At 37.3% G+C, this 27528-nt stretch overlaps 1 protein-coding gene across 1 annotated transcript in view; it reads right to left on the bottom strand.

Moving 5' to 3' along the window:
• The window catches only part of GRIN2B (glutamate ionotropic receptor NMDA type subunit 2B), a 307343-nt gene that overhangs the window by 14459 nt on the left and 265356 nt on the right, over positions 1-27528 (bottom strand). The window contains exons 8-10 of the mRNA XM_081958742.1: positions 26788-26913; positions 20405-20634; positions 72-232 (exon numbers count right to left, since the gene is read on the bottom strand). Coding sequence (XP_081814868.1) covers positions 72-232; positions 20405-20634; positions 26788-26913 — 517 coding nt within the window. The remainder of the gene's footprint in view (positions 1-71; positions 233-20404; positions 20635-26787; positions 26914-27528) is intronic.

Here is a 27528-nt window from a genome sequence, read left to right as displayed (position 1 = left end):
GATATCTGAAGAGGTAGGTTTATACATTCAACATTATTATTTATGCTAAATTTGGAAGGCAGCAGTCTCACCCTGTTTTCAGTGATGATAAAGCATCTTGCACTGATCTTTGGTTGAATTTCACCATGTAGGCATGCATCAGTTCGTAATTGTTGCGAATATTCCTCTCCGTACTGCCATTGGGAACTGTTCCAAAGCGGAAAGGTGGTGAGAAAGCATTTGGATTTTGGAACTGTAAGAGAAAAAGAAGAAAGGAAGGAAGGAAGGAAGGAAGGAAGGAAGGAAGGAAGGAAGGAAGGAAGGAAGGAAGGAAGGAAGGAAGGAAGGAAGGAAGGAAGGAAGGAAGGAAGGGCCTTTCAGTAATTTATTTGAGAATAGATTAGATTGCCCGAATTTAAGTAACATTAATATTAGTAGTTATCAATTCATAACTGAGGTCCATACATGAAATGGCAACTCTCTTTGAAGTCTTTGCTGCTGAGGTTTATAGAATAAAGTATCATTTTAGTGGAGCTAAATGAAGAGGGGTTGTCTGCTACTTACCTACAACAACTGAATCAAAATCATGTATTTTGAGGCTTGACATCATTTATGAGGTAGTATCATAATGTAAGTTTTCATCAATTTATATCATTTGAGTAATGATATAATGCAGATGGTATAAATTGATGCAATTTATTTCCTAATAATAATAATAATAATAATAATAATAATAATAATAATAATAATAATAATAATCCACATAGTTGGATCATAAAATGCTTAGAAACAACTGGCATTAGTAAAAATATTACATCCTTCACTGAAAAGGCGATGAAACAATGGAGAACTGAGTTGGCAGTAGGGAATGAGAACTATGGAATGGTTAATATCAAGCGAGGAATTTTCCAGGGTGATTCACTTTCACCTCTTCTCTTCATCATCGCGATGATCCCACTATCAGTAATCTTAAAAAAAAATGAAATTAGGCTACCAAACAGCCAAAGAAGCTGAAAAAAATTCACATTTATTATATATGGATGATTTGAAGCTCTATGGAAAGTCAGAAATAGAAATCCAATCACTGACAAACACAGTCCGAGTATTCAGCACCGATATTTCAATGCAGTTTGGCATGGAAAAATGTGCCACTGTATCCATAAAAAGGGGCAAAATCACTACATGTGAGGGAATTGAAATGCCCAATGGCCAACTAATTAAATGCAACGAAAATGAAGCCTACAAATACTTAGGCATTTTGCAGTTGGATAACATCAAACATGGACAAGTAAAAAATATTGTCAGGAGAGAGTACACCAACAGAGTTAGGAAAATTTTGAAATCTAAATTAAATGGTGGAAATACAATCAAGGCCATAAATACCTGGGCAATACCAGTTATAAGATACACAGCTGGTATAGTTAACTGGACACAAGCTGATTTGGACATTTTGGACCGAAAAACCAGGAAACTAATGACAATGCACTACAGTTTACATCCACGTGGTGACACTGATAGACTATACCTGCCCCGAAAATCAGGTGGCAGAGGATTATTACAAGTGAAGCAAATAGTTGAAGAAGAAAAACATGCACTAGCTGATTATTTAAAAGAAAGTCAAGAACATCTATTAATCGAAGTAAAGAACAAAAATCTACTGAAGGCCCAACAGACGAAACAAGAATACAGAAAAGATGTGATAAAATCAAGAATGGAGAGTTGGCAGAACAAAGCCTTACATGGTCAATTTCTGGAAAAAATAAAAGATAAAGTGGACAGTGAAAAAACTTGGTTATGGTTAACAACAGGTACATTAAAGAAAGAAACAGAGTCACTAATCCTGGCTGCGCAAGAACAAGCTATCCGAACAAATGCCATTAAGGACAAAATTGAAAAATCCTCTGATGATGCCAAATGCAGACTCTGCAAAGAAGTTGATGAAACTGTTGACCACATACTCAGCTGCTGTAAAAAAATCGTGCAGGCTGATTATAAATTGCGGCACAATTCAGTAGCACAAATGATCCACTGGAATTTGTGCAAAAATTATAATATTAAAACAACAACAAACTGGTGGGAACATAAGCCTGAAAAAGTCACTGAAAATCAGATGGTCAAGATCCTGTGGGATTTTCGTATACAAACAGACAAAATACTAGCACATAACACACCAGACATCACACTGGTTGAGAAAAAGAAGGTTACAATCATAGACATCGCAATACCAGGTGATAGCAGGGTTGAGGAGAAGGAACATGAAAAAGTCGCGAAATACCAGGACTTAAAAATTGAAATCCAACGATTATGGCACAAACCAGCAGTGGTAATTCCAGTGGTAATCGGCACACTGGGTGCTATTCCAAAAGCACTGGAATTACATTTAAAACAGTTAAAACTTGACAAAATCACCATCAGTCAAATGCAAAAAGCTGCACTGCTTGGATCTGCACGTATATTACGAAAATACGTTACGACGTCCTAGGCCCCTGGGTGGGGCCCGACTAGTAATCAATGCCAAATCCGGCGAATCAACTGGCCGCTGTGATACAATCGTATAATAATAATAATAATAATTGCACCAACTGATTACAAAGTAGTATTGGTCCTAAACTATGATTTACCTATATCCAGAAAGTCATGGAAACATAAAGTGGAAAAAGTTATCGAAAATGAGAAGGTGAAGATCTTGTGGGACTTTCAAATACAAACGGGTCGTCATTTGGAGCACAACATGCCAGATATCACGGTTGTAGAGGGCCGAAGTGTACAGTTTATTGATATCGCTGTTCCTGGAGATGCCAGAGTCGAAGAAAAAGAACTAGAAAAAACCTGGCCATCGAAACTACACGGCTATGGATGAAGCATGTAACAGTGATACCCATTGTCATCAGGGCACTTGGCACCATGTCCAAGAATTTTACAAGATACATCCACAAATTGCAGCTTCCTGCAATAACACCAGCGGAACCGCAAAAAACTGTGCTACTCGGAACATCTTATATTTTAAGAAGGTACTTGTTTGATACCTAGGACACTGGCAGCAAACCGTATCAACCATTAGCACCAGTCACTGGTATTTGTAATGCATTTTTGAATGTTCAGTTGGATGAGTTTCATGTTTAATGAATAAAGATAATAATAATAATAATAATAATAATAATAATAATAATAATAATAATAATAATAATAATAATAATAATAATAACTTTTTTTACTCGAGATGGTCAAAAATCGAGTAAAAAAAGTAAAGAATTGGACATCACCTGGAAAGGACCAATTACATGGTTTCTGGCTCAAATATCTGACCAGTTTACATGCAATGTTGGCCAGGCAACTGAATGAAATTTTACAAAATGGTCAAATTGATGAATGGTTGACAACTGGAAAAACATACTTGATTCAGAAAGATGCAACTAAAGGAACAATACCTGAAAACTACAGACCAATAACATGCTTGCCAACAACCTTTAAATTACTCACAGGCATTATTGCAGATAACATTATGGATTATTTGGAAACAAACAACATCTTGCCAGTAGAGCAAAAAGGCAACAAAAGAAGGAGTAGGGGTACAAAAGATCAGCTCCTAATTGATAAAATGATATTAGAAAATTGTAAGAAAAGAAAAACGAACTTGAATATGGTCTGGATTGATTATAAAAAAGCATTCGACTCATTGCCACATAGTTGGATCATAAAATGCTTAGAAACAACTGGCATTAGTAAAAATATTACATCCTTCACTGAAAAGGCGATGAAACAATGGAGAACTGAGTTGGCAGTAGGGAATGAGAACTACGGAATGGTCAATATCAAGCGAGGAATTTTCCAGGGTGATTCACTTTCACCTCTTCTCTTCATCATCGCAATGATCCCACTATCAGTAATCTTAAAAAAAATGAAATTAGGCTACCAAACAGCCAAAGAAGCTGAAAAAATTTCACATTTATTATATATGGATGATTTGAAACTCTATGGAAAGTCAGAAATAGAAATCCAATCACTGACAAACACAGTCCGAGTATTCAGCACCGATATTTCAATGCAGTTTGGCATGGAAAAATGCGCCACTGTATCCATAAAAAGGGGCAAAATCACTACATGTGAGGGAATTGAAATGCCCAATGGCCAACTAATTAAATGCAATGAAAATGAAGCCTACAAATACTTAGGCATTTTGCAGTTGGATAACATCAAACATGGAGAAGTAAAAACTATTGTCAGGAGAGAGTACACCAACAGAGTTAGGAAAATTTTGAAATCCAAATTAAATGGTGGAAATACAATCAAGGCCATAAATACCTGGGCAATACCAGTTATAAGATACACAGCTGGTATAGTTAACTGGACACAAACTGATTTGGACATTTTGGACCGAAAAACCAGAAAACTAATGACAATGCACTACAGTTTACATCCACGTGGTGACACTGATAGACTATACCTGCCCCGAAAATCAGGTGGCAGAGGATTATTACAAGTGAAGCAAATAGTTGAAGAAGAAAAACATGCACTGGCTGATTATTTAAAAGAAAGTCAAGAACATCTATTAATCGAAGTAAAGAACAAAAATCTATTGAAGGCCCAACAGACGAAACAAGAATACAGAAAAGATGTGATAAAATCAAGAATGGAGAGTTGGCAGAACAAAGCATTACATGGTCAATTTCTGGAAAAAATAAAAGATAAAGTGGACAGTAAAAAAACTTGGTTATGGTTAACAACAGGTACATTAAAGAAAGAAACAGAGTCACTAATCCTGGCTGCGCAAGAACAAGCTATCCGAACAAATGCCATTAAGGCCAAAATCGAAAAATCCTCTGATGATGCCAAATGCAGACTCTGCAAAGAAGTTGATGAAACTGTTGACCACATACTCTGCTGCTGTAAAAAAATCGCGCAGACTGACTATAAAATGCGGCACAATTCAGTGGCACAAATGATCCACTGGAATTTGTGCAAAAATTATAATATTAAAACAGCAACAAACTGGTGGGAACATAAGCCTGAAAAAGTCATCGAGAGTCAGATGGTCAAGATCTTGTGGGATTTTCGCATACAAACGGATAAAATACTGGCGCATAATACACCAGACATCACACTGGTTGAGAAAAATAAGGTTACAATCATAGACATCGCAATACCAGGTGATAGCAGGGTCGCCGAGAAGGAATATGAAAAAATCACAAAATACCAGGACTTAAAAATCGAAATCCAACGATTATGGCACAAACCAGCAGTGGTAATTCCAGTGGTAATCGGCACACTGGGTGCTATTCCAAAAGCACTGGAATTACATTTAAAACAGTTAAAAATTGACAAAATCACCATCAGTCAAATGCAAAAGGCTGCACTGCTTGGATCTGCACGTATATTACGAAAATACGTTACGACGTCCTAGGCCCCTGGGTGGGGCCCGACTAGTAATTAATGCCAAATCCGGCGAAACAACTGGCCGCTGTGATACACTTCTGATAATAATAATAATAATAATAATTTTATATAATCAATTATATATAATTATATAATTAATAATCAATTTCTGGAAAAAATAAAAGATAAAGTGGACAGTGAAAAAACTTGGTTATGGTTAACAACAGGTACATTAAAGAAAGAAACAGAGTCACTAATCCTGGCTGCGCAAGAACAAGCTATCCGAACAAATGCCATTAGGGCCAAAATTGAAAAATCCTCTGATGATGCCAAATGTAAACTCTGCAAAGAAGTTGATGAAACTGTTGACCACATACTCAGCTGCTGTAAAAAAATTGCACAGACTGATTATAAATTGGGGCACAATTCAGTAGCACAAATGATCCACTGGAATTTGTGCAAAAATTATAATAGTAAAACAACAACAAACTGGTGAGAACATAAGCCTGAAAATGTCACTGAAAATCAGATGGTCAAGATCCTATGGGATTTTCATATACAAAGGGACAAAATACTAGCGCATAACACACCAGACATCACACTGGTTGAGAAAAATAAGGTTACAATCATAGACATCGAAATACCAGGTGATAGCAGGGTCAACGAGAAGGAACATGAAAAAATCGCGAAATACCAGGACTTAAAAATTGAAATTCAACAATTATGGGACAAACCAGCAGTGGTAATTCCAGTGGTAATCGGCACACTGGGTGCTATTCCAAAAGCACTGGAATTACATTTAAAACAGTTAAAACTTGACAAAATCACCATCAGTCAAATGCAAAAAGCTGCACTGCTTGGATCTGCACGTATATTACGAAAATACGTTACGACGTCCTAGGCCCCTGGGTGGGGCCCGACTAGTAATCAATGCCAAATCCGGCGAATCAACTGGCCGCTGTGATACAATCGTATAATAATAATATACTAAACTAAGTTAAAAGCTGAATATAAAAAAGAAGTAATTGAGAAGCGAGCTGAAAATTGAAAAAGCAAAGCTATGCATGGCCAATACTTGAAAAGTATTGAAGGCAAAGCTGACCAAAAACTAACTTGGAACTGGTTAAGATTAGGAGTATTGAAAAAAGAAACAGAAGGCTTTATTTTGGCAGCTCAAGAACAAGCCTTAGCCACAAACTGCATGAAGGCAAAAATTCAACATGTTACCACCAATAGCAAATGTCGCCTCTGTAAGAGAAAGATGAGACAGTCGACTACTTGATCAGCGGGTGCAGCAAAATTTCACAAACTGACTACCTACAACGCCATGATCGCGTTGCTAAGATTATTCACTGCAAATTGTGCCAAAAGTTTGGATTTGAGTACAGCAAAAATCACTGGAACCATCCGGTTGAGAAGGTTTTAGAGAATGAGAAAAGCAAGATCTTGTGGGACTTCAGAATCCAGACTGACAGGCACTTGGCCTACAACACACCTGACATAACAATAATTGAAAAGAAAAAAGCATGGTTCATTGACATTGCAATACCTGGTGATGCACAAATTGAAGATAAACAGCAAGAAAAAATCACAAAATACCGGGACTTGCAAATTGAGGTTCAGCGACTGTGGAAAAAGAAATCATGTGTTGTCCCAATTGAAATTGGAGCCCTTGGAGCAATACCTAAAGGGCTACCTCGCTATTTGAAAATTCAAAATTTACATGACTTGAACATTCTGACTCTACAAAAAACCACCCTACTTGGAACAACTTATATCTTCCGACGTTACCCTAACAGTTCCTAGGTCGGTTAAGACTCAAGATGTTAGGCTACCAACCAGCCCCAAAGGGAGTGAATCTCACCAAAGATTAAACACATAATAATATACTATAATTATATAATTATATAATCATCCTTCCTCATATAATTATAAATTGGAACCAAAGAGGCAAGAAGGGGAAGCCTAAGTGGAAAATTCAGTTGGAATTGAAGATCAAAACTTTTCGTGGAGACTTGAGCAACTTGAAGAACCTAAGACAAGGTCAGCTAAAGAGCAAGCAGGTCAAAAGCAGCATGGAAGTAAGATACAATTTGGAGAATAAGGAGATTGCGGTAGTAATTGAAGAGCAGAAGTAGAGGGTTGTTGCCATTGCTGAAAAGATTAAATGTATGAAAATCGAGTAACTCAGATTAAGGAAAACTCACAGTTCAGAGCAAATCAGCACCAGTTTTAAAAGAACTTAGAAAGTGGAGATGAAGTAACAACAAATGAAAAGCCTGATAAAGGGAACGCTCTGAAATTCTGGAAGAATTTATGGGAAAGCAAGAAGAAGCACAACAGAAATGCAAAATGGATCAAGCAAGTTGAGGATTCTATTAAAGTGCATAAAATGGGAGATGTGAAAATAACAAAAGAAATGATGCAAAAGCAGTCAAGAAAAGTGAAGAATTGGAGTGCACCTGGACCAGATGAGCTACATGGTTTCTGACTAAAGGCACTTACAAGTATGCACAAAAGATTGGCAGCCCAAATGAACCAGATCTTTAAAACACCTGAAAATGATGAATGGATGACAACTAGAAGGACATTTTTGATCCAAAAAAATAAAGAAAAAGGAAAGGACCCTGGAAACTATAGGCCAATCACCTGTTTGCCAACAACATACAAGCTCATTACTGATATCGTTGCAAACCAAATTTATGGATACTTGGAAAGAAATGACTTGCTTCCTGTAGAACAGAAAGGATGCTGCAAAACTTCAAGAGGAACAAAGGACCAACAGCTGATTGACAAGCTAATCCTAAAGAATTCAAAGAAAAGATGAAACAAGCTGTTCGTGGCTTGGATAGACTATAAGAAAGGGTTTGATTCAGTTCCCCACAGCTGGATCAAGAAATGCCTGAAAATCTTTGGCATCAGCAGCAATATACAAAAATTCATGGAAACTTCAATGAACCTCTGAAAAACTAAGCTTATGGCTAATGGAGAAGAACTGGGTGAAGTTGAAATTAAATGAGGCATTTTCCAGGGTGATTCCCTTTCACCCCTACTTTTTATACTCTCAATGCTACCACTGACAACCATTTTGAAGAAGGTGAACTGTGGATACGAACTTGCAAAGAAAGGACTGAAAATTTCACACTTGGTGTACATGGATGATTTGAAGCTGTTTGGTAAAACAAAAGCTGAACTGAATTTATTAATTGAAAGCACAAAAGAATTTAGCCGAGACATTGGTATGCAGTTTGGAATTGACAAATGTGCAACAATGGCAACCAAGGCAAACAAGGTCCTAGAAGATGATAGAATACAACTTGAGAATGAAGAAATGATAAAGGCACTAAAACCAGAAGAAGGCTACAAGTACTTGGGGATTTTAGAGGCCTCTGACTTAATGCATAATAAAGTCAAGGAATTAACCTCAGCCAAGTACATTCGACGAATTCGCAAGATATTAAAGTCCAAATTGAGTGGAGGAAACATCATAAAACCCATAAATGCCTGGGCTACACCTGTAATTCGATACTCTGCAGGAATAAAAACTGCATACATTCGACGAATTCGCAAGATATTAAAGTCCAAATTGAGTGGAGGAAACATCATAAAACCCATAAATACCTGGGCTACACCTGTAATTCGATACTCTGCAGGAATAAATTACTGGACCTGGATGGAGTTGGACAATTTGGACAGAAAAACCAGGAAGCTTATGACAATGAATCATGCTTTGCACCCTAAAAGTGATGTTGACCGATTGTATCTACCAAGAGCAGAGGGTGGTCGAGGACTCCTACAAGTAAAGCAGACTGTGGAAGAAGAAAGGCACAGCTTGAATGATTTCATCCAATGATTAAGGAAGTAAATAAAGGAGGCCTTTTGAAGACAACTAAGTTAAAAGCTGAATATAAGAAAGAAGTAATTGAGAAGCAAGCTGAAAATTGGAAAAGTAAAGCTATGCATGGCCAATACTTGAAAAGTATTGAAGGCAAAGCTGACCAAACACTAACTTGGAACTGGTTAAGATCAGGAGTATTGAAAAAAGAAACAGAAGGCTTTATTTTGGCAGCTCAAGAACAAGCCTTAGCCACAAACTGCATGAAGGCAAAAATTCAACATGTTACCATTAATAGCAAATGTCGCCTCTGTAAGAGAAAGATGAGACAGTCGACCACTTGATCAGCGGATGCAGCAAAATTTCACAAACTAACCATCTACAATAATTGAAAAGAAAAAAGTATGGTTCATTGACATTGCAATACCTGGTGATGCACAAATTGAAGATAAACAGCAAGAAAAAATCACAAAATACTGGGACTTGCAAATTGACGTTGAGCGACTGTGGAAAAAGAAATCATGTGTTGTTCCAATTGTAATTGGAGCCCTTGGAGCAATACCTAAAGGGCTACCTCGCTATTCTAAATTTACATGACTTGAACATTCTGACTCTACAAAAAACCACCCTACTTGGAACAACTTATATCCTCCGACATTACCTTAACAGTTCCTAGGTCCTTGGTAGGACTCGAGCTGTTGAACTACCAACCAGACCCAAAGGTTGTGAATCTCACCAAAGATTAACCACATAATAATAAATTGCAGCAGAAATATATCTATTGCATGCAAAATTCATTGAGTTTTAATGTTCTGCAAAGAGACAAGTTTCTAAATTAAAAAAGCAGTACTGCACTTTAGGTATCAAAATGATTACAATAAATCAGCTCCACTTGCAAACACATAAAAGATACTCTACCTGCAGTATATTTGGTTTAAAACTGACACAAAAAATAATTTTCAAACAGTAAAATATTTATGACAAATTATTAGAATAGGATAAAACAGTGCTTTGAATTCAAGAACGCTTCAATTGAATCATCTTGACTCACTAATCATTGCCCAGACTTGTTTCAAAGCAGCAAATCAAATTGGATGGCTCTGCCCATTCAGTGATTTGGGGGCTGTTACAGATAATGAAACATCCTTCATTCCTATAGGGAGAGAAATTCTCTCCCTATAGGAATGAAGGATGTTTCATTATCTGTAACAGCCCCCAAATCACTGAATGGGCAGAGCCATCCAATTTGATGGCTTTCACAGGTGGGTTCCTGCCAGTTCTAACCTCTTCAATAGAAGAGGTTCCACAAATCTACAGTGCCTTTTAGAATTGGTTCCAGCTCCCTCCCCCCACCCATCCGCACATCATCAAGATGAAGAGCGAGAGGAGGAATTCTGGGAGTTGAAGTCCACAAGTCTTAAAGCTGTCAAGTTTGAACACCCCTGGGTTTTTTTTTCTAAAGGGTTAGGGGTGCAAGGGTCTTGTAACTTGACAGCTTTAAGACTTGCGTGCTTTAAATGCCAGAGTTTCTGAGCCAACATTTTGGTTGCTAAGCAAGAGTGTTGTTAAGTGAGTTTCACCACATTTTACAAGTTGGCCATGCCCACCCAGTCACATGGCCAGCAAGCCACTCCCACAAAGCAGGGCACACCTACAGAAGAGGTTCTAAAATTTTTGAAACCCACCACTGGAGAGAATGCTTCTGAGTGTCGGCATTGCCATATTCAATATAACATATTCAACCAATCAATTTAATCTTTCATTAACTTTCTGCCTATAAGAATTATCTTGGGGTGGCAAAGTTAACATTCCTCTAGGCTTTAATAATTTCCTTAGCCTTCAAATTCTTGAAGGCAGCTGATCACCGTCCTAATGCAACATTACAAGTCTATGCTGATCATTTGAACATAGCCAGTTTTGTTTTCAATATTGCAAATATGGACTCAAGTCTGATGTTACCTGTAAGTTCTACATGCTCGGTTAAGTCTCTTAAAAACGAATAAATATGTGCCAGTCAGGGTACAAACCATAAGTGCTGAGTTAATTGATTTCTGCTTTAGGTTATATTGTATTCTTGTGTTCTTATTTGTTCTCTGATTATTGTGTCATATTGTGTGATTATGTTACTTGCTTTTTTTGCCTTAGAATAAAGTCTTAAATATTTATATTGGTATGGTTATTGTTTTCAAATCCAAAAAATGCTGCATAATCAGCCAAATCTGCTAAGATGGGAATCAAGAAATACAGTACTAGATAGATTTTTATCGTTATCCGACATGGTTCCCCTTGTATCCCAATGTTTTTTCTGCCCCTGATAGATACATTCTTTAGAAAACTGCATGCAATATTGCAAGTGGGGTCTTACCAAAGCATTTTAATGTGGTATTAACCCTTCATGTGATCTTGATTCTATCCCTCTGTTAATGCAGCCTAGGATTGTGTTGACTTTTTTGGCAGCTACAGCACATTGCTGGCTCATATTTAAGTGATTCTACACTAGGCAGCTAACATTCATCTCACAGTTACTACTATTGAGTCAGGCATCACCTCTTCTATACCTGTGTATTTTATTTTTCTTGCCCAAGTATAGAACCTTACATTGAATTTCATTTTGTTAGACAGGGCCCAGCTTTCAAAATCCTTCTGATTTTTGGAGTGTTGACTATTCCTGCCAGGTTGGTGTTGTCTGTAAATTTCATGAGTTCCCTGTCTATCCCCTTACCTAAAGCATATATGATGATATTGAAGAGTACTGGGCCTAACACAGAGCCTTGGGGTACCCACTGCTACCTCTCTCCATGTAGATGCAGTTCTATTAAGGATTTCAGGTTGAGTGTGGTTGGTCAGCCAGTTACAAACCCATCTTATGGTGATGCTATCTAACCAAATTTAGATTTTGGTTTACTTTATCAAATGCAATAAGATTTGTCTGGCATGGTCTGTTTTTGACAAACTCATGTTGGCTTCTGGTTATGACCTTATTTGCCTCTAGGTGTTCGCAGATTCATTGCTGGATTATCTTTTCCAGGATTTTTCCAGGTATTGATGTCAGGTTGATATGTCTGTAGTTTCCTGGATCCAATTTTGTTTTTGTTTTTTTGAAGGTGGAACCATATCAGCCCTTTTCCAATTGTCTGGTAGTTCCCTGGTGCTCCAGAATCTTTGAAATATATGGTTTGATAGTTCTGAGATCACATCTGCCAGCTCCTTCAGAATCTTGGGGTGTAATGCACCTGGGTCTGGTGATTTGAACTTGTCTAGTGTGAGTAGGTGTTCTCTTACAATTTTCTTCTTCATTGGTGCTAGAAGGGGGTGTGGTTTGCTCTTATTTTTATATACTAGTGGCCTGCCCTGTCAGTGGTGCCAATAATATATAAAAATAAGAGCAAACCCTACTCCATTCTAGCACTGATGCTGTTACCTACTGCGGTAATAAAATGTCTGCAAGAAAACCACCAAGCTCAGAAGAGAATCAAGGACCAGTTCAATCATAAGCTACAAATATTATCTTATATTGATATGCAAGATGGCATGAAAACAACACCAAATTGAGCTCTGAGCTAGGAACCACAAAATCAATATTAAAAAAAGTAGAATTATGCCAGTTTATTAAGTAAATGGAAAAGTTCTTCAGTACTGCAGAAATATTTTGCATGGCTTAGTATCAATTTTTGCCAATGTAGTATCAAGCAAATAATGCAAGAACTGAAATTTGCTTAACAGTGAAACTAGACAGTATTATGTAAAATAAAGGAATGATAGCCCAAGGCATTAAGCACACAAAAAGCTTCTATCCTATTGAAATGGTAGATGTACATAACAACATATATATGAACCATCCACTTTTGCTGCAGAAAGTGTGGTCTGTATCTGTATTGCTAAAAGTAGAACTTTCTAAAATAGATTCATGTATATGGATTTTCATCCAAAAAGCTACTGGTTTTTGTGGTTACATCAATCCCTTCTGCTGTCAGAATAAGTAAACATTTTCTACTGAAAAATATGCATCTGTAGATAACTGTGTTTTTGCACTGGTAATAATTTGATAAAAAATATTAGGTTGTACAAATCTTCAAAGGAATGCTTCAGTTCAACATAGCTTTGATTGAGCCATCCCATTAAAACAAAAAAGGAATAGTTACAATATTATGGCAAAACCCTTGAAGAAATCCAGCTGGAACTAGATAGACAGACCTACTATTCTCTAAAGAGTCTACCATCTCAGCTCTTTCCACTCCATTCTGTCAAAAAATGTAACAGCTGCAGGCACTCTTATGTTTCCTGATTATAGGCTATGGACAAATTCTTTTTTATGAATCACATTTTGCATCTCAAAGCAGTATGAATCAATTTGCCCTCAAATCAAAAACTTGAATTGAATCATTCTCCCTTTAAATCTGTAATACAAGTAAAATCAAATTGCCTCTCTCTCTCTCTCTCTCTCTCTCTCTCTCTCTCTCTCTCTCTCTCTGTGTGTGTGTGTGTGTTTGTGTTGCCAGTGAAAGAAAAGTTTATAGCATATGTTGTAGCATCTTTTTAAAGGAACAAAACTACACTAAAAGCAAATGTTATGGTGAGTCTATAAATCACTGTAAGAGCAGTAAATTGTGGATATGTGCAGTGCTGGGGGCAATGGAAGAGATCAGAATGACCTAGTGTAAAATATCCTGGTACATTTCATTACAATATAAAGTGGTACAGAGTAAGTCCCTCATCCCCAGTATTTAAGTGGGCTATATTAGAAATAGTCCAAAGTAAAGTAAAGCTCTCTATATAATAATAGTGACATTGGGTGGTGACACTGGGTGTCGTTCCTTCTTTCGAGAGTGGGGCATTGGAATTTCATTTTAATATGTGCCTTTGTATATATAGGATAATGACAATAAAGGTTAGCTCATCTTATTATCTTATCTTCTATCTTGAACCAATACATTCAGTTATTCTAGAGGGAACTGTAGAATCAAATTCTTCGGAGGGAAAAGCAATAATACTTTAGCAAATTAGCAAGAACATCAGCTGGGAGAGTAATAGCTATATTAGCCCTTGTGTCTACAGCTTGCAATTAGTCCCCTTTACCAAATCTTAGCTCCAGCTCTATAGTCCAATGAAAATAAAATGCAGAAAAGCATACGATGGCCAAATTCAAATGTCTTTGACTATAAGCTTGAAGATACACACATAACTCTTCTTAGCAAATTTTATGTTTGTAACACTGACGGTAATTGCTGCCCAACTGCATTTACCAACCTCTGGGACCTAAAAAATAAAGAATCTAAAGAAATGTTTTACATTCACACAAAAATCTATTCTATATATAGTATAAGAACCTCATTTCTGCTCTTGAGACTAGAGATTTCAACTAAGTATTTTGAGCATCTAATACTAGGAAATTCAATATCTTCAGAGTGCCTAGAGAAATTAGGATTGTGTAAAGTATTGGTAAACCTCATACTGCTGAATTGAACCAATTAATGGAAATCCAAAAAGAATTATTTTTGGAAAATTACAGTAACTGTAATTACTGAATTACTGAAAATATATATACTGATATATTACAATATGATGTATAGGAGAACATGTGCCAGCTCAATTCATGAAAGGTATTTATGAAAGGTTATACAGGATCAGGTAAATGTCACCTGAGGGCACAAAAAGTAGCAATTAATGCTTTACACACACACACACACACACACAGACACACACACACACACACTTGCTCCCCCAGTAAAACACCTTTATGGAGTTTTGGGTCTAAACAAATGGTAATGAGATATATTATTATTGTTATTCACAAAGCCACTTTTATGGTTTGATTATCTATAAGCAGGATAAGTAATCTTCTGTTGTAGTTGTTATTTTCCTTGATTCACTTTAGTATGTCAACTGAGTACTTTCCTCCTTTTTTTTTCTTTAATTTGTTCCCTATTTAATCTCTCCATGCATTTCCCCACAGATTTTATATATGGCAAAACTGTTTATGTGGATCTGGATCTTGTCAGGCGCAAATCACAAGAACCACTCATGAATAGGCCCAAGTAGGTATTTTATTGTTGATCACCTATATGAGAAGAATCTCACCAGACTGTGTGCTTTCTCTTTGGAAATGGCAGATATAGACCTAAAGGTCTGATCTCAAGACATTTCCTCTCCCAAACTGATTCTAAGCTGGAATGTCTCTTTACTGCCTGAGAAAGGCCCTCTCCTTCAGTTGGTGATTCCATCACTGGGACAGAATCAGGGGTGAAATTCAGCATGTTCTGACAGGTTCTGGAGAACTGGGAGCGGAAATTTTGAGTAATTCAGAAAACCGGAAAATATCACCTCTGGCTGGCCCCAGAGTGGGGTGGGAATTGAGATTTTGCAGTATCCTTTCCCTGCCATGCCCATCAAGCCATGCCCACAGAACCGGGAGAAAAAAAATGAATTTCACCACTGGACAGAATTCTTTATTTTAAAGAACTCCCATATGCACAGGTACAGAATAGGTGATACCTTGCTCAACAGTAGTAACTGTGAAAGGGATCTTGGAGTCCTAATGGACAAACATTTAAATATGAGCCAGCAGTGTGCAGCAGCTGTCAAAAAAGCCAACACAGTTCTAGGCTGCATCAACAGAGGGATAGAATCAAGATCACGTGAAGTGTTAATACCACTTTATAATGCCTTGGTAAGGCCACACTTGGAATACTGCATTCAGTTTTGGTCGCCACGATATCGAAAAGATGTGGAGACGCTAGAAAGAGTGCAGAGAAGAGCAACAAAGATGATTAGGGGACTGGAGACTAAAACATATGAAGAACGGTTGCAGGAACTGGGTATGATTAGTTTAATAGAAAGAAGGACTAAGGGAGACATGATAGCAGTGTTCCAATACCTCAGGGGTTGCCACAAAGAAGGGGGGGGTGTCAAACTATTTTCCAAGGCACCTGAGGGTAGAACAAAAAGCAATGGGTGGAAACTAATCAAGGAGAGAAGCAATTAGAACTGAGGAGAAATTTCCTGACAGTTAGAACAATTAATCAGTGGAACAGCTTGCCTCCAGAAGTTGTGAATGCCCCAACACTGAAAGTCTTTAAGAAGATGTTGGATAGCCATTTGTCTGAAACAGTATAGGGTTTCCTGCCTGGGCAGGGGGTTGGACTAGAAGACCTCCAAGGTCCTTTCCAACTCTGCTATTGTATTGTATTGTATAATTAAAACCCACATTTTGAATTTTAAACTGGCTGTTGTAATGTAGAAAATTAATAATGAGGTAGATTTTGTAACCTTGAGACCACAATCTTATGACAATTGGATTGAGGATAAGAACAGAAACAATTAATCAGTTACTTTTAAAATTAAATGAAAATTCAAAAGATTATAGGAAGTTGGCCTTATTATCGAAAATCAAATTGGCAGATGAACCTTCCATATGTTCACACATGTTTACTGAAAGTAAAGATCACAAAATAGCTTCGATAGTTTGCCAAGGAGATCACTATATATACATTCTCTGCATTAACCAGAATATTTAAGAATTCAGGTTGCAACCAATTTCTATGATGGTCTGAATTGCTAATCAGAACAGGAGCTTGTAACCAATTTTAATTAAATTATGCTGCCGCTTCACGAGAACGGTATTGCCTAAAGATTAAAAAGTTGGCTAGTAGTTCACACGAACAATTTTCTAGACTCAAATTCTATTCAATCAGAATTCAGTTTTAATTCTTATCATAGAAATTATTTAAAATATTCCAAAAAAACCCTCCGGTAATGAAATCTACTGTGTCACAATAAATCAAATCTGTAAGGCTGCCCAACACCATGACCACATACAATATTAAAAATGCATTAAACAATACATAACCAAAGACCTATACATGATTGTCTGAATTAAGTCTCACCAAACTACATCCAGATATAACATTAATACTTGTATGCATTGTATGTTGTTTACAGAGGGGAAAAAAACCTGTTTTCTGTGCAACGAGTATGTAATTAACAAAAGCAGCAGTTTGAGTGATTGCTGTTCAAAACATTTTTCCACATATTTAAATTCATAGAAATAATTCTGGGAATCAACATCTGGATATAAACGACATATACTTAATTTGGCCAATTTGTGGCTTAGTTTGTGTTAGGCCTAAACCCAAAGATGACACCCCAAGATCCAGTTTAGTCCAGTCCTTTATTTGCTTACACCTAATGGACAGAATCTTGCCAATGAAAGCTATAACCTTTTAACCTATGTACTGTATATCGTATATACTGAGAGATTCTAAGGTGTGGTTATATTGAACCTCTTCTTCCCTCCCCCATCCCGCTCAGAACTGTGCAGTCTCTTAATCAGAGCTGCTCTCTGGGAAAACTCTGTGTTGCCAAAGCTGTCCCCACTGCTTTTCCAGGTGAAATTCCATTACATCATGCATCATTTAACATGTGAATCAACTCTGTGGCTGAAATATATAAACACATATCCTAGTGGGAGATGTACAAATTCCTCTTTGTACTTCATATTAGATATGAAAAACTAACTCATACTTTCTCTTTACCCCTTTCTGCATGTCATGTGGAATTGATCTGATTCCAGGTGTACCCCATTTTCTTGGATGTTTCCAAATTGGAAACTTAATTCTACTGTATTAAAATTAAGTGTGTATTGACTTCCTCTGATTGCAGCATTCATCGCCTGAAATAGAAACATCCAGTGATGGAATAAAAGAATCCTATTGTTACCTTCTGAACTAAATCTAACACTCAATTTAGATTTTTAGTAATATCAATGGAGTATGGTGTTTTCAAACTCCTGCCATTTAGTTTTAGCTAGGCATATAATCTTCATTTCAAAAACCATAATTTTATTCTTAGTTTTTAGATTATTCTTAGATCAAGTTTTAGATATTTTTAGCTTAATATTATTAATAGCATGTTAGAATACCACACACCCACACAAAGAAAATCATCAAAATTGGCATTTTCTTTATGACATTGTTCTTTGATTGATTCTAGTTTTTATGCTGGTATTTGACCAACCTAAAATGAAAATGAAATTGATCTCATTTCATGCAAGAGAAAAAGGTTAAGAAAATTGTGGGAAATTGTTATTAAATCTACATGGCACTTATCTTTTATAACCTACTTAAACTGCGAAAAAGAAATACATTGTTTTTGTTTCTTCATCCTGTTACTATACTTGCTTAAGAATCAATCTACCATGTTTTAAAATATTTATCTCATAGGAAATTATAGGAGAATTGATAATTGATAAGCAGTGCCACTTTTAATTAAATATTAGGAGAAAAGGCAGGATTTTTTCAAACATTGATAACTAAAGATTCATAGCTTTACAACAAGTCAGTTGTCAGTAGAGAGTACAAGAACATTAAAATGAAGAGAAGTTGAATCTGCTTGCATGACAATTCTGTGAAAAACTTGAAATGCAGCTCCTTATATTACTAGTTCATGCAGGGGTGAAATTTGACAGGTTCTGGAGAACTGGTAGCGGAAATTTTGAGTAGTTCGGAGAACTGGCAAATACCACCTCTGGCTGTCCCCAGAGTGAGGTGGGAATGGGGATTTTGCAGTATCCTTCCTCAACCATGCCCACCAAGCCACGTCCACAGAACCGGTAGTAAAAAAAAATAGAATTTTACCACTGACTTCATGTACTATCTGTAAATGGATAAATCATTTTGATTATCTATTAATTAAAATAGGATAGGTGTAATACACTATATTGCCAAATGTATTCGCTCACCTGCCTTTACTCGCATATGAACTTACTGTAAGTGACATCCCATTCCTAATCCATAGGGTTCAATATGGCGTCGGTCCACCCGTTGCAGCTATAACAGCTTCAACTCTTCTGGGAAGCCTCTCCACAAGGTTTAGGAGTGTGTTTATGGGAATTTTTGACTATTCTTCCAGAAGCGTATTTGGGAGGTCACACACTGATGTTGGATGAGAAGGCCTGGCTTTCAGTCTCTGCTCTAATTCATCCCAAATAAATTCTATCGGGCTGAGGTCAGGACTCTGTGCAGGCCAGTCAAGTTCATCCACACCAGACTCTGTCATCCATGTCTTTATGGACCTTGCTTTGTGCACTGGTGCACAGTCATGTTGGAAGTGGAAGGGACCAGCTCCAAATTGTTCCCACAAAGTTGGGAGCATGGAATTGTCCAAAATGTCTTGGTATGCTGAAGCATTCAGAATTCCTTTCACTGGAACTAAGGGGCCAAGCCCAGCTCCTGAAAAATAACCCCACACTATAATCCCCCTCCACCAAACTTTAGACGTGGCACAATGCAGTCTGACAGGTACCATTCTCCTAGCAACCGCCAAATCCAGACTCGTCCATCAGATTGCCAGACGGAGAAGTGCAATTCGTCACTCCAGAGAACGCATCTCCACTGCTCTAGAGCCCAGTGGCAGCGTGCTTTACACCACTGCATCCGAGGCTTTGCATTGCACTTGATGATGTATGGCTTAGATGCAGCTGCTCAGCCATGGAAACCCATTCCATGAAGCTCTCTGTGCACTGTTCTTGAGCTAATCTGAAGGCCACTTGATGTTTGGAGGTCTGTAGCAATTGACTGAAGAAAGTTGGTGACCTCTTCACACTATGCGCCTCAGCATCCGCTATCCCCACTCCGTCAGTTTACATGGCCTACCACTTCGTGGCTGAGTTGCTGTCGTTCCCACACATTTCCACGTTCTTATAATACAGCTGACAGTTGACTGTGGAATATTTAGGAATGAGGAAATTTCACGACTGGATTTATTGCACAGGTGGCATCCTATCACAGTTCCACACTGGAATTCATTGAGCTCCTGAGAGCGACCCATTCTTTCACAAATGTTTGTAAAAACAGTCTGCATGCCTAGGTACTTGATTTTATACACCTGTGGCCATGGAATTGATTGGAACACCTGATTCTGATTATTTGGATGGGTGAGCAAATACTTTTGGCAATATAGTGTATCTTGTTACTAAGGAAGATCTCAACAAATAGTTTGTGATTCTTCCAAAGAACTTCTTCTGTTTGAGAAAGATGCTGTTAGACAATCGAAGTCCCATAGCTCATAGATAATAAGAAACATTTACTGCACAATTTCCATAATAAGTTAAGTATTATAACATACCATTCATACTATATGTTATCACTGTTAAAAAAATACAGTATATGCCAATTTAAGTAGAGGATAAACAAAAGACTTGGATAGGAGCAGGAGGATTACCTTTCTGTCGCTCAGTCCAGACACCTGGTCAACATATTCTTCTTGGATCATAAAGGCAGCCAAATTGGCAGTGTAACTGGCCAAAAAGATGACAGCAAAGAAGGCCCATACTGATACCATGATCTTGCTGGTAGTCCCTTTGGGATTTTGCACTGGCACAGAGTTGTTGAATACAAGGCCCCACAGTAGCCAGATAGCTTTACCAATAGTGAAAGATGGACCACCAGGCTCTGAAACAACCAAAATATAGAAGAAAGAGTGAGAACTAGCACAGCAAATTATTCTAAATGATGAATGAAATGAAATTTTAGCTTTATCCAGTACCAGATGTTATGCTGTTGGCTAAGACTGTGATAAGACTGTGATAAAAGTCCTTAGTTTAAATGATGCTGCATTAGTTTGCAGCATAATCTATGTACTAACAGGTTAGCTCCATGGTCCTCCACAAACCTTGAATGGGACCACAGAAATGCAATTTCAGGATTAAATATGATTGAAATTGAAACCAGCAGTTTGCTCTAGTGATACTCACTAGGCAATAATTCATAAATGACAGACCTTCGTAAGTCATTCCATGGGCATGTTTAGGAGTTTGTGAGCAATCCTTGGTGATCTCTGAGCTTGGTTGTTTTCTTGCAAATGTTCATTACCCAAACTAGGTAACAACATTGATGATGTTACCTATTTTGGGTAATAAAATGTTTGCAAAAAAAACAACAACCCCAAGCTCAGAGGACACCAAGGACCCCTGATTTCAACCCGAGTTACAAATATTCTCCTTTAAGAGTTTGTTTATTGTAACATCTACATGAATGAATACATTGCATAAAGCAGGTGGATATATTCTTTTTCACAACTCTTCTCCATCAATTGTTGTCATCAAGCTTTTGTAACCTGGTGCATAGAAATATGCTGGATCTAAAACTCTCACAACCAACATGACTGATGGTCAAATTAACTAGAAATCTGGCTGTTGGAGGCTTGATATATCTGAGTGTATCAGATGGGAAGGCTGAACTAACATATTTTCTCAGTTATTAAGAGACATCTTTCATACATTATTCACATTTATAAATAAAGAAAACACATTGTGCATACACAAGATATTGTATTTGGAAATGTGACAATCCTAAAATGGAATAGTTGCCTGGAGAAAAGTTGGGGAGGTCATTCAAAAGAAATTTGTAAATAGAAACATGAGTTTGGAGTTAAGACAGTCCAATATACTTGGAATTTGGACTGAGAAGCTTATTGGATAACCCATCCTAATCAGTGATGTGCAGTGAGGTTTATTTATTATTTATTTATTTATTACTTGAACTTATTAGTCGCCCCCTCTCCCCACAGGGACTCGGGGCGATGTACAAAAGTATTATATAGCGTACAGAGGAGGTAAGAATAAATAAATAAGTTACAATACCTAAAAAAGTTAAAACCCCAGTGAAATTAACCCTTAAAAACTAAAATTACCAATTAAAAATGCCCTGGGCTGGAGAGATTGTAGTATTATGCCAGGTCAGCTAGTCGAAACAGGTATGGCTGGTGAGGCTGGTGACATCATCAGGAAGGCGGGGAATGGGGCCATATGTGCAGGAGGCTGAGGTAGCCTCAGACTCCTGCACACATGGTCCATTCCCCGCCTTCCTGAGTCAACATGAAGGGGACTGCGGAGCGCGAGCCACGGGACCACAGAGCACGCTGAGTCAACATGAAGGGGACCACGGAGTGCGAGCTGGCAGAGTGCGAGCCGGCGGAGTGCGCTCCGTGGTCCCCTTCATGTTGACTCAGGAAGGCAAGGAATCGGACCACGTGTGCCTTTTCCCTTTTTTTTTCTTTTCATGATGAGAGCAGTGAGGCTCTGCCTCCCCTGCCTCCCCTGACCGCACGTCCCTGATCCTAATCATCAAACTCTGGACTGTTGGGAAGATAAATGCTATTTATTATGAGTATACCAAAGAAGGATACAAAGAACAAAGAACAGAACAAAAATATCACTTTGTTTGCTTTGTATTAATAGGTATTATTATACACCCTGAAAAACTACTAACTGCAAGCCATTTCAGCAACAATTGTTAGGCAGGTATTTACAGTATGTGCAAGTACACATGTGTAAATATGCTATGCTACTCTTCGCCCTTTTCATTGTAACACAGACACAGATATGTTTTTCATAGTATTTTTCTGAGATATTTAGAAACACTCCCACGAGGAAATACGATTTCAAAATGATACAGATTCTGTAATGACTGTGGAGATATACACAAATAGGAAATACACATACACATGGAAATATATATCCTTTTTTTTAAAAAAAATGGCACCTACAATGTCATTAAGAGTTGAGTCAGCATTATCCTTTCAATGAACTACAAAATAAAAACAATGTTTTTGTGGAAACAATGTCGTCAATTTGAAACATATAAATTGTTACTGTGATTGCATTTATATGAAGGGTTTTGTGATGAGGGAAGTGCTGGAATGTTCTCTTTGTAACTAGGCAACAAAATTCTACTTTTCTTTGTTCTGTTGCCGTCAGCTGTAAGTTCTGTCAAGGCAGTTGGTGGTCTTTTTGCTTGCTGCTTGCCTACCAGTAAGCTATTTGACTTGAATCTTCTTATATATTCTTGTATCACTTCATATAATGATTTTTTTTTACCAAGTTCCACATGGTTTTATACTTGTTCAAGGGTGTCAAGGAATGGTTGTGCAAGAAAGATTTTCTTCAGTCACAGTTTTCCTCTTTCTGCATTTGTACAGGGACTTAGTTGAACCAATTCCCTAGTGTCTATTAACCGTACTATTAATACATGCGGCAACTTGGACTGACTTTCAATAACAATTGAATGAATGTATCTAATGACAAATCTGGCTTCTCTATATGCAATTCAGATGAGATGTTATTATGAGAAACATTCATTTTGCATTTCATGGCTTTTTGAAAATTCAACAGTGAGGTTTTTCATCAACATTTATTTTTGCATGCAAATTAATTTATAGCTGCTTGTAATTTGCATTTTAAAAATCTGAATATGCAAGTGCGGGCCATTTAAAAGAAAGAAATACTGCAAATGAAATACTTCATACTTGTTTATTACATTGAGACGCTATTGAAAATTGTGCATTACTTCAGAGCTATGTAGTATAGAATTCCCACGTGCTATCGGCATTTTTAAAAAAATAAAAGCCTATGGGTTGGGATTGTGATGATAGAAGCACGACTAGGATTCTGAATGCATATTTACCTTTAAAAACAAATGATCACACTATGGTCTACCTTGTTGCTAAATCTTCATAAACAATTTCTTGTTTTTATGGGTTTCCCACACCTTCATTTGTTAGCTTATTATGTTCCACCTCTACCTTACCATGCAAAAATTTTAATATGGACAAAAAGTTAAGATTTGGAATACATTTTCTCACAACATAGCATATTTATGCAACTACCTTCCTTCAAAAATAAATAAATATAAACATTTTATCGCAAAAAAAGTTAGCACCAGGTTTTTGATACGCTTATTTGTTTTGCCATAACTGCAGTGCAACATTCACAGAAATTCAAAATGTAAAGGATGACATTATTTCAGTGAGCACATTATGTAACGAGTGCAATCCAAATATGTTTTTTTTGGAATGCACAGAGAATAGATTCCTGAAAAATTATACTATCAAGGATTAGAAGGGAGTGGATGGACATTTCACAGAAACTTCAACCATATTATTTTGAAATAAACCACTAAACCGTTGCTGGAGCAAAAAGTCTATAGAGATTCTCAGCCATCCAGGTCACGGTTGTCCCAAAGATGCTTTTTCAAGAGGCAACTAGACTTTCTTGTTTTCCATTCTTCCGTTCAGAGCTGAAGAAGCTTCTTCAATGAGAAGTGGAACGTCTTCAGAAGAAAAAACAACGTCCAGTTGCCTCTTGAAAAAACACTTTTGTGACATTGCTGCAGCAATTAATTCTGAGGAAATTGTAGGAACATTTACCTAACTACGACCTAAAAATAAATGGAAATTGGTAATTATATTAAGAATGGATTATTTATAATATTATATCATCATCATTATCATTTTAGCCATTGTCTATCCACTGCAGGATGGAGACCTCTTCCGCATATTTCCAACCAATAGGGTCCTGAGCTTTCTTTTACCAATTGGCCCTGCAATGTCATCGATCCATCTTGTTTCAGGTCACTTTCGTGGATGCTTTTTATCAAATGGGATCCATTCTATGACTTGGTCTATCAGCCATCAGTTGTTCTCGCTATGTGACCAGTCCATTTCCATTTCACTGGAACAAACAAACATTTGTTCTCTAGTCTATATGCAGACCTTCTGTCTTGTCTTGTAATGCTGAACATGTATCTTTCCATGTGCCTCTCATAGCTTTTGTATCGATTGTGAGGTTAGTGTCCATGTTTCATTGGCATATGTTAGAGCAGATAACACACACTGATCATAAGCTTTTCTCTTCAGACATAGGAAGAGGTTGGTCTTGAAAATTATGCTTAGCTTGCTGAATGCCTGCCAACCACATTTAACACGGCGTTCAATTTCCTTTATTGTATCATCTTCCATTGAGATCTATTGGCCAAGGTATATGTAGTGGTCTACTATGTCAAGTTCTTCTCCAGATATAAATTATTTTCTTTCTTTACTGAATTTATTAAACATAACCTGGCTCTTTTTCAGGTTTATTTTTAAGCCAAATGGTTCTCCTACTTCATGCAGCTCTTGTATGTCTTTGTAGCTCTTCTGGGTCTTGTGAAAAGACAATAACTTCATCTGCAAAACTTAAGTGATTTAAATAGGTGCCATTGATTTTTGTTCCATCTATTGCCCAGTCTAGTGTGCATACTTCTTCAGGGCAGGCTGAGAAAAGGGTAGGTGATATGGTATCACCTTATCATACACCTTGTTCTATGTTGATTTCTACTTTAAAATCATTACTGCAAATTGTCGCCATTGTTTTTTTATATATTGATTGTAGTAAGTTTATGTAAGCAGTGTCTACACCTTAGTTGAGCAATGCATTAATTATTGCTTGCCGGAATACTGAGTCAAATGCCTTTTCGTAGTCAATGAAAGCTATGCGTAGAGGCATAGTGTACTTGCTGTGCCTTTCAATGCCTTGCTGAACAACCTGGATGTGATCTATTGGGCTGTAGCCACAATATTATATGGACACTTATATAACACAAGAATAATCTTAAACACATTGTTTTCTATCAAGAAATACATAGAAACATATTACCATATCTACCATTATCACAAAGGCCTTATTCAAAGCATTTTTCTCACAACAATAATTACATTACCAATTCCTTTATAGGAAGGGCATCATTTAGCCAAAATATGTGTTGTCATTGTTTACTTATTCATTCTGCTATCTATCTTCCACATAATTGATTCCTTGTGTATACATACTGGTACTGTGTACATTAATGTGTAATGTCTACATAAATCCTTTTAGATATGTATACTGGTCTCACACACACACAATCCACAACACCTCTAACATTGTTTTGTTTTAGGCTAAAATTCTATTACAACTGTCATTTTTTTCAAGATGTAGAAAGTTAGTGACATAAATCTGCTTATGGCAAACTCAACAAGCATCTGAAAAGATGTTCCAGAAACATTCCTTTCTAAATATGTTAGCACGATTGTCCTAGAGATAAAACAGAACATACTAAGGAGGGGACCATTTAACAGTTTGGAGAAGCCACGGCAGCACCCAGTTCTCTTTCTCTTTTAGTTCTCTAATCATAGATCAACTAGCCAGTCTTGCTCCCTTCATTTTTTACGTCTCCCCTTCCCCACTATTACAGAGTTTCCGTAAATTTATGGTTTTTCATCTTTTGAATTTATTTCATTCCATTTCTCCATCAGTTTGAAAATACGTGGAAAGATTAGCAGAAGCAAATCAGGGAAACTAATAAAAGCTTTCAAATATCCATCAAGTAATTAGGGATACAAATAATATGCATAACAAAACAGGGAAGTGTTATATACTTGCTTGTATCTCCAACTAAATTAATATTTCAATTTGACAATAATAACTTTACTTTAGAAACATTGCAAAACATATGCAAAGAATTTGGCATCTAGTTTCTAATCTTGCTAAAAATGAACATTTCAGTATCTTGTGTTGCAGAGCTGCTTTGTCATCCAAAGAGATCCATTCAGATTTGCTGCTACTATTTTTTTTTCCTTTAGGCACGAAGAAAAAGGTGTGTGCATGGCTGATTCCTGGAGAATATTTATTTATGTGGTCATTAAGAGTTGACACCAACCATGATTGACGTGCATATCAATGGAGAAGATGTATCTTTCTGTCCAATATGGATTATAAAGATTGCATGATAAAAGATGTGCCTCCTTACCTCTGCCATCAGCCAGACACCGATTGTATCCCACAGGGCTGAAGTACTCAAAGACAAAGACAGCCACCGCAGAGATTATAAGCAGCATTACAAACATCATCACCCACACATCAGCACTGAATGGCTCTGGACAGAAAAGGACAGGTAATTATTTCACAGGAACCTTTCCAGAATACTCCAGAGTGCAAACCATTAGACATCTAATTATAGCTTCTGAAATAGCTTGACTAAACTTATAGTTGGATCTTAGGTATCAATTAAAATGTTGTGAACCAAACCTCTACAGTGACTAAACAATGTTGAGTTGTTTTCTTATATTTCTGTTACATTATGCGACAGTGGCGAATATCGGAAGCTCAGGTGTAGGATGAGGGTGGAGATTCATTCTTGGAGCTTGTGGGTTGGTTTCTGAAAGTTTTGTTGCCAGGCTAGCTAACATCTTCAATGGAGTTCAGTGCCCAAGGGCAGTGATGACGAACCTTTTCGACACTGAGTGCCCAAACTGGAACGTGTGTACATGCGTGCCAGACCCCCAGAAACTCAAAGACCAGCTGTGCTCGCCAGCCAGCTGGTCTTCTGTTTTCCAGTGCGTACATGCGGGCTGTCCAGCTGGTCTTCGCACGTGCCAGAGCAGCTGATCTTCAGGTTTCTGGGGCTCCAGCACGCACAAAGGTCAGCTGGCTGGCATGCATGTGCGCACCAGAAACTAGAAGATCAGCTGGCAATGGTGTGCATGCCCAT

This window comes from Natrix helvetica (assembly GCF_964273705.1).
Source record: "Natrix helvetica genome assembly, chromosome: 6".
Classification (NCBI taxonomy): Eukaryota; Metazoa; Chordata; class Lepidosauria; order Squamata; family Natricidae; genus Natrix; species Natrix helvetica.
Note: the sequence above shows the minus strand (reverse complement) of the source record. Positions and strands in the feature narration are given on the sequence as shown.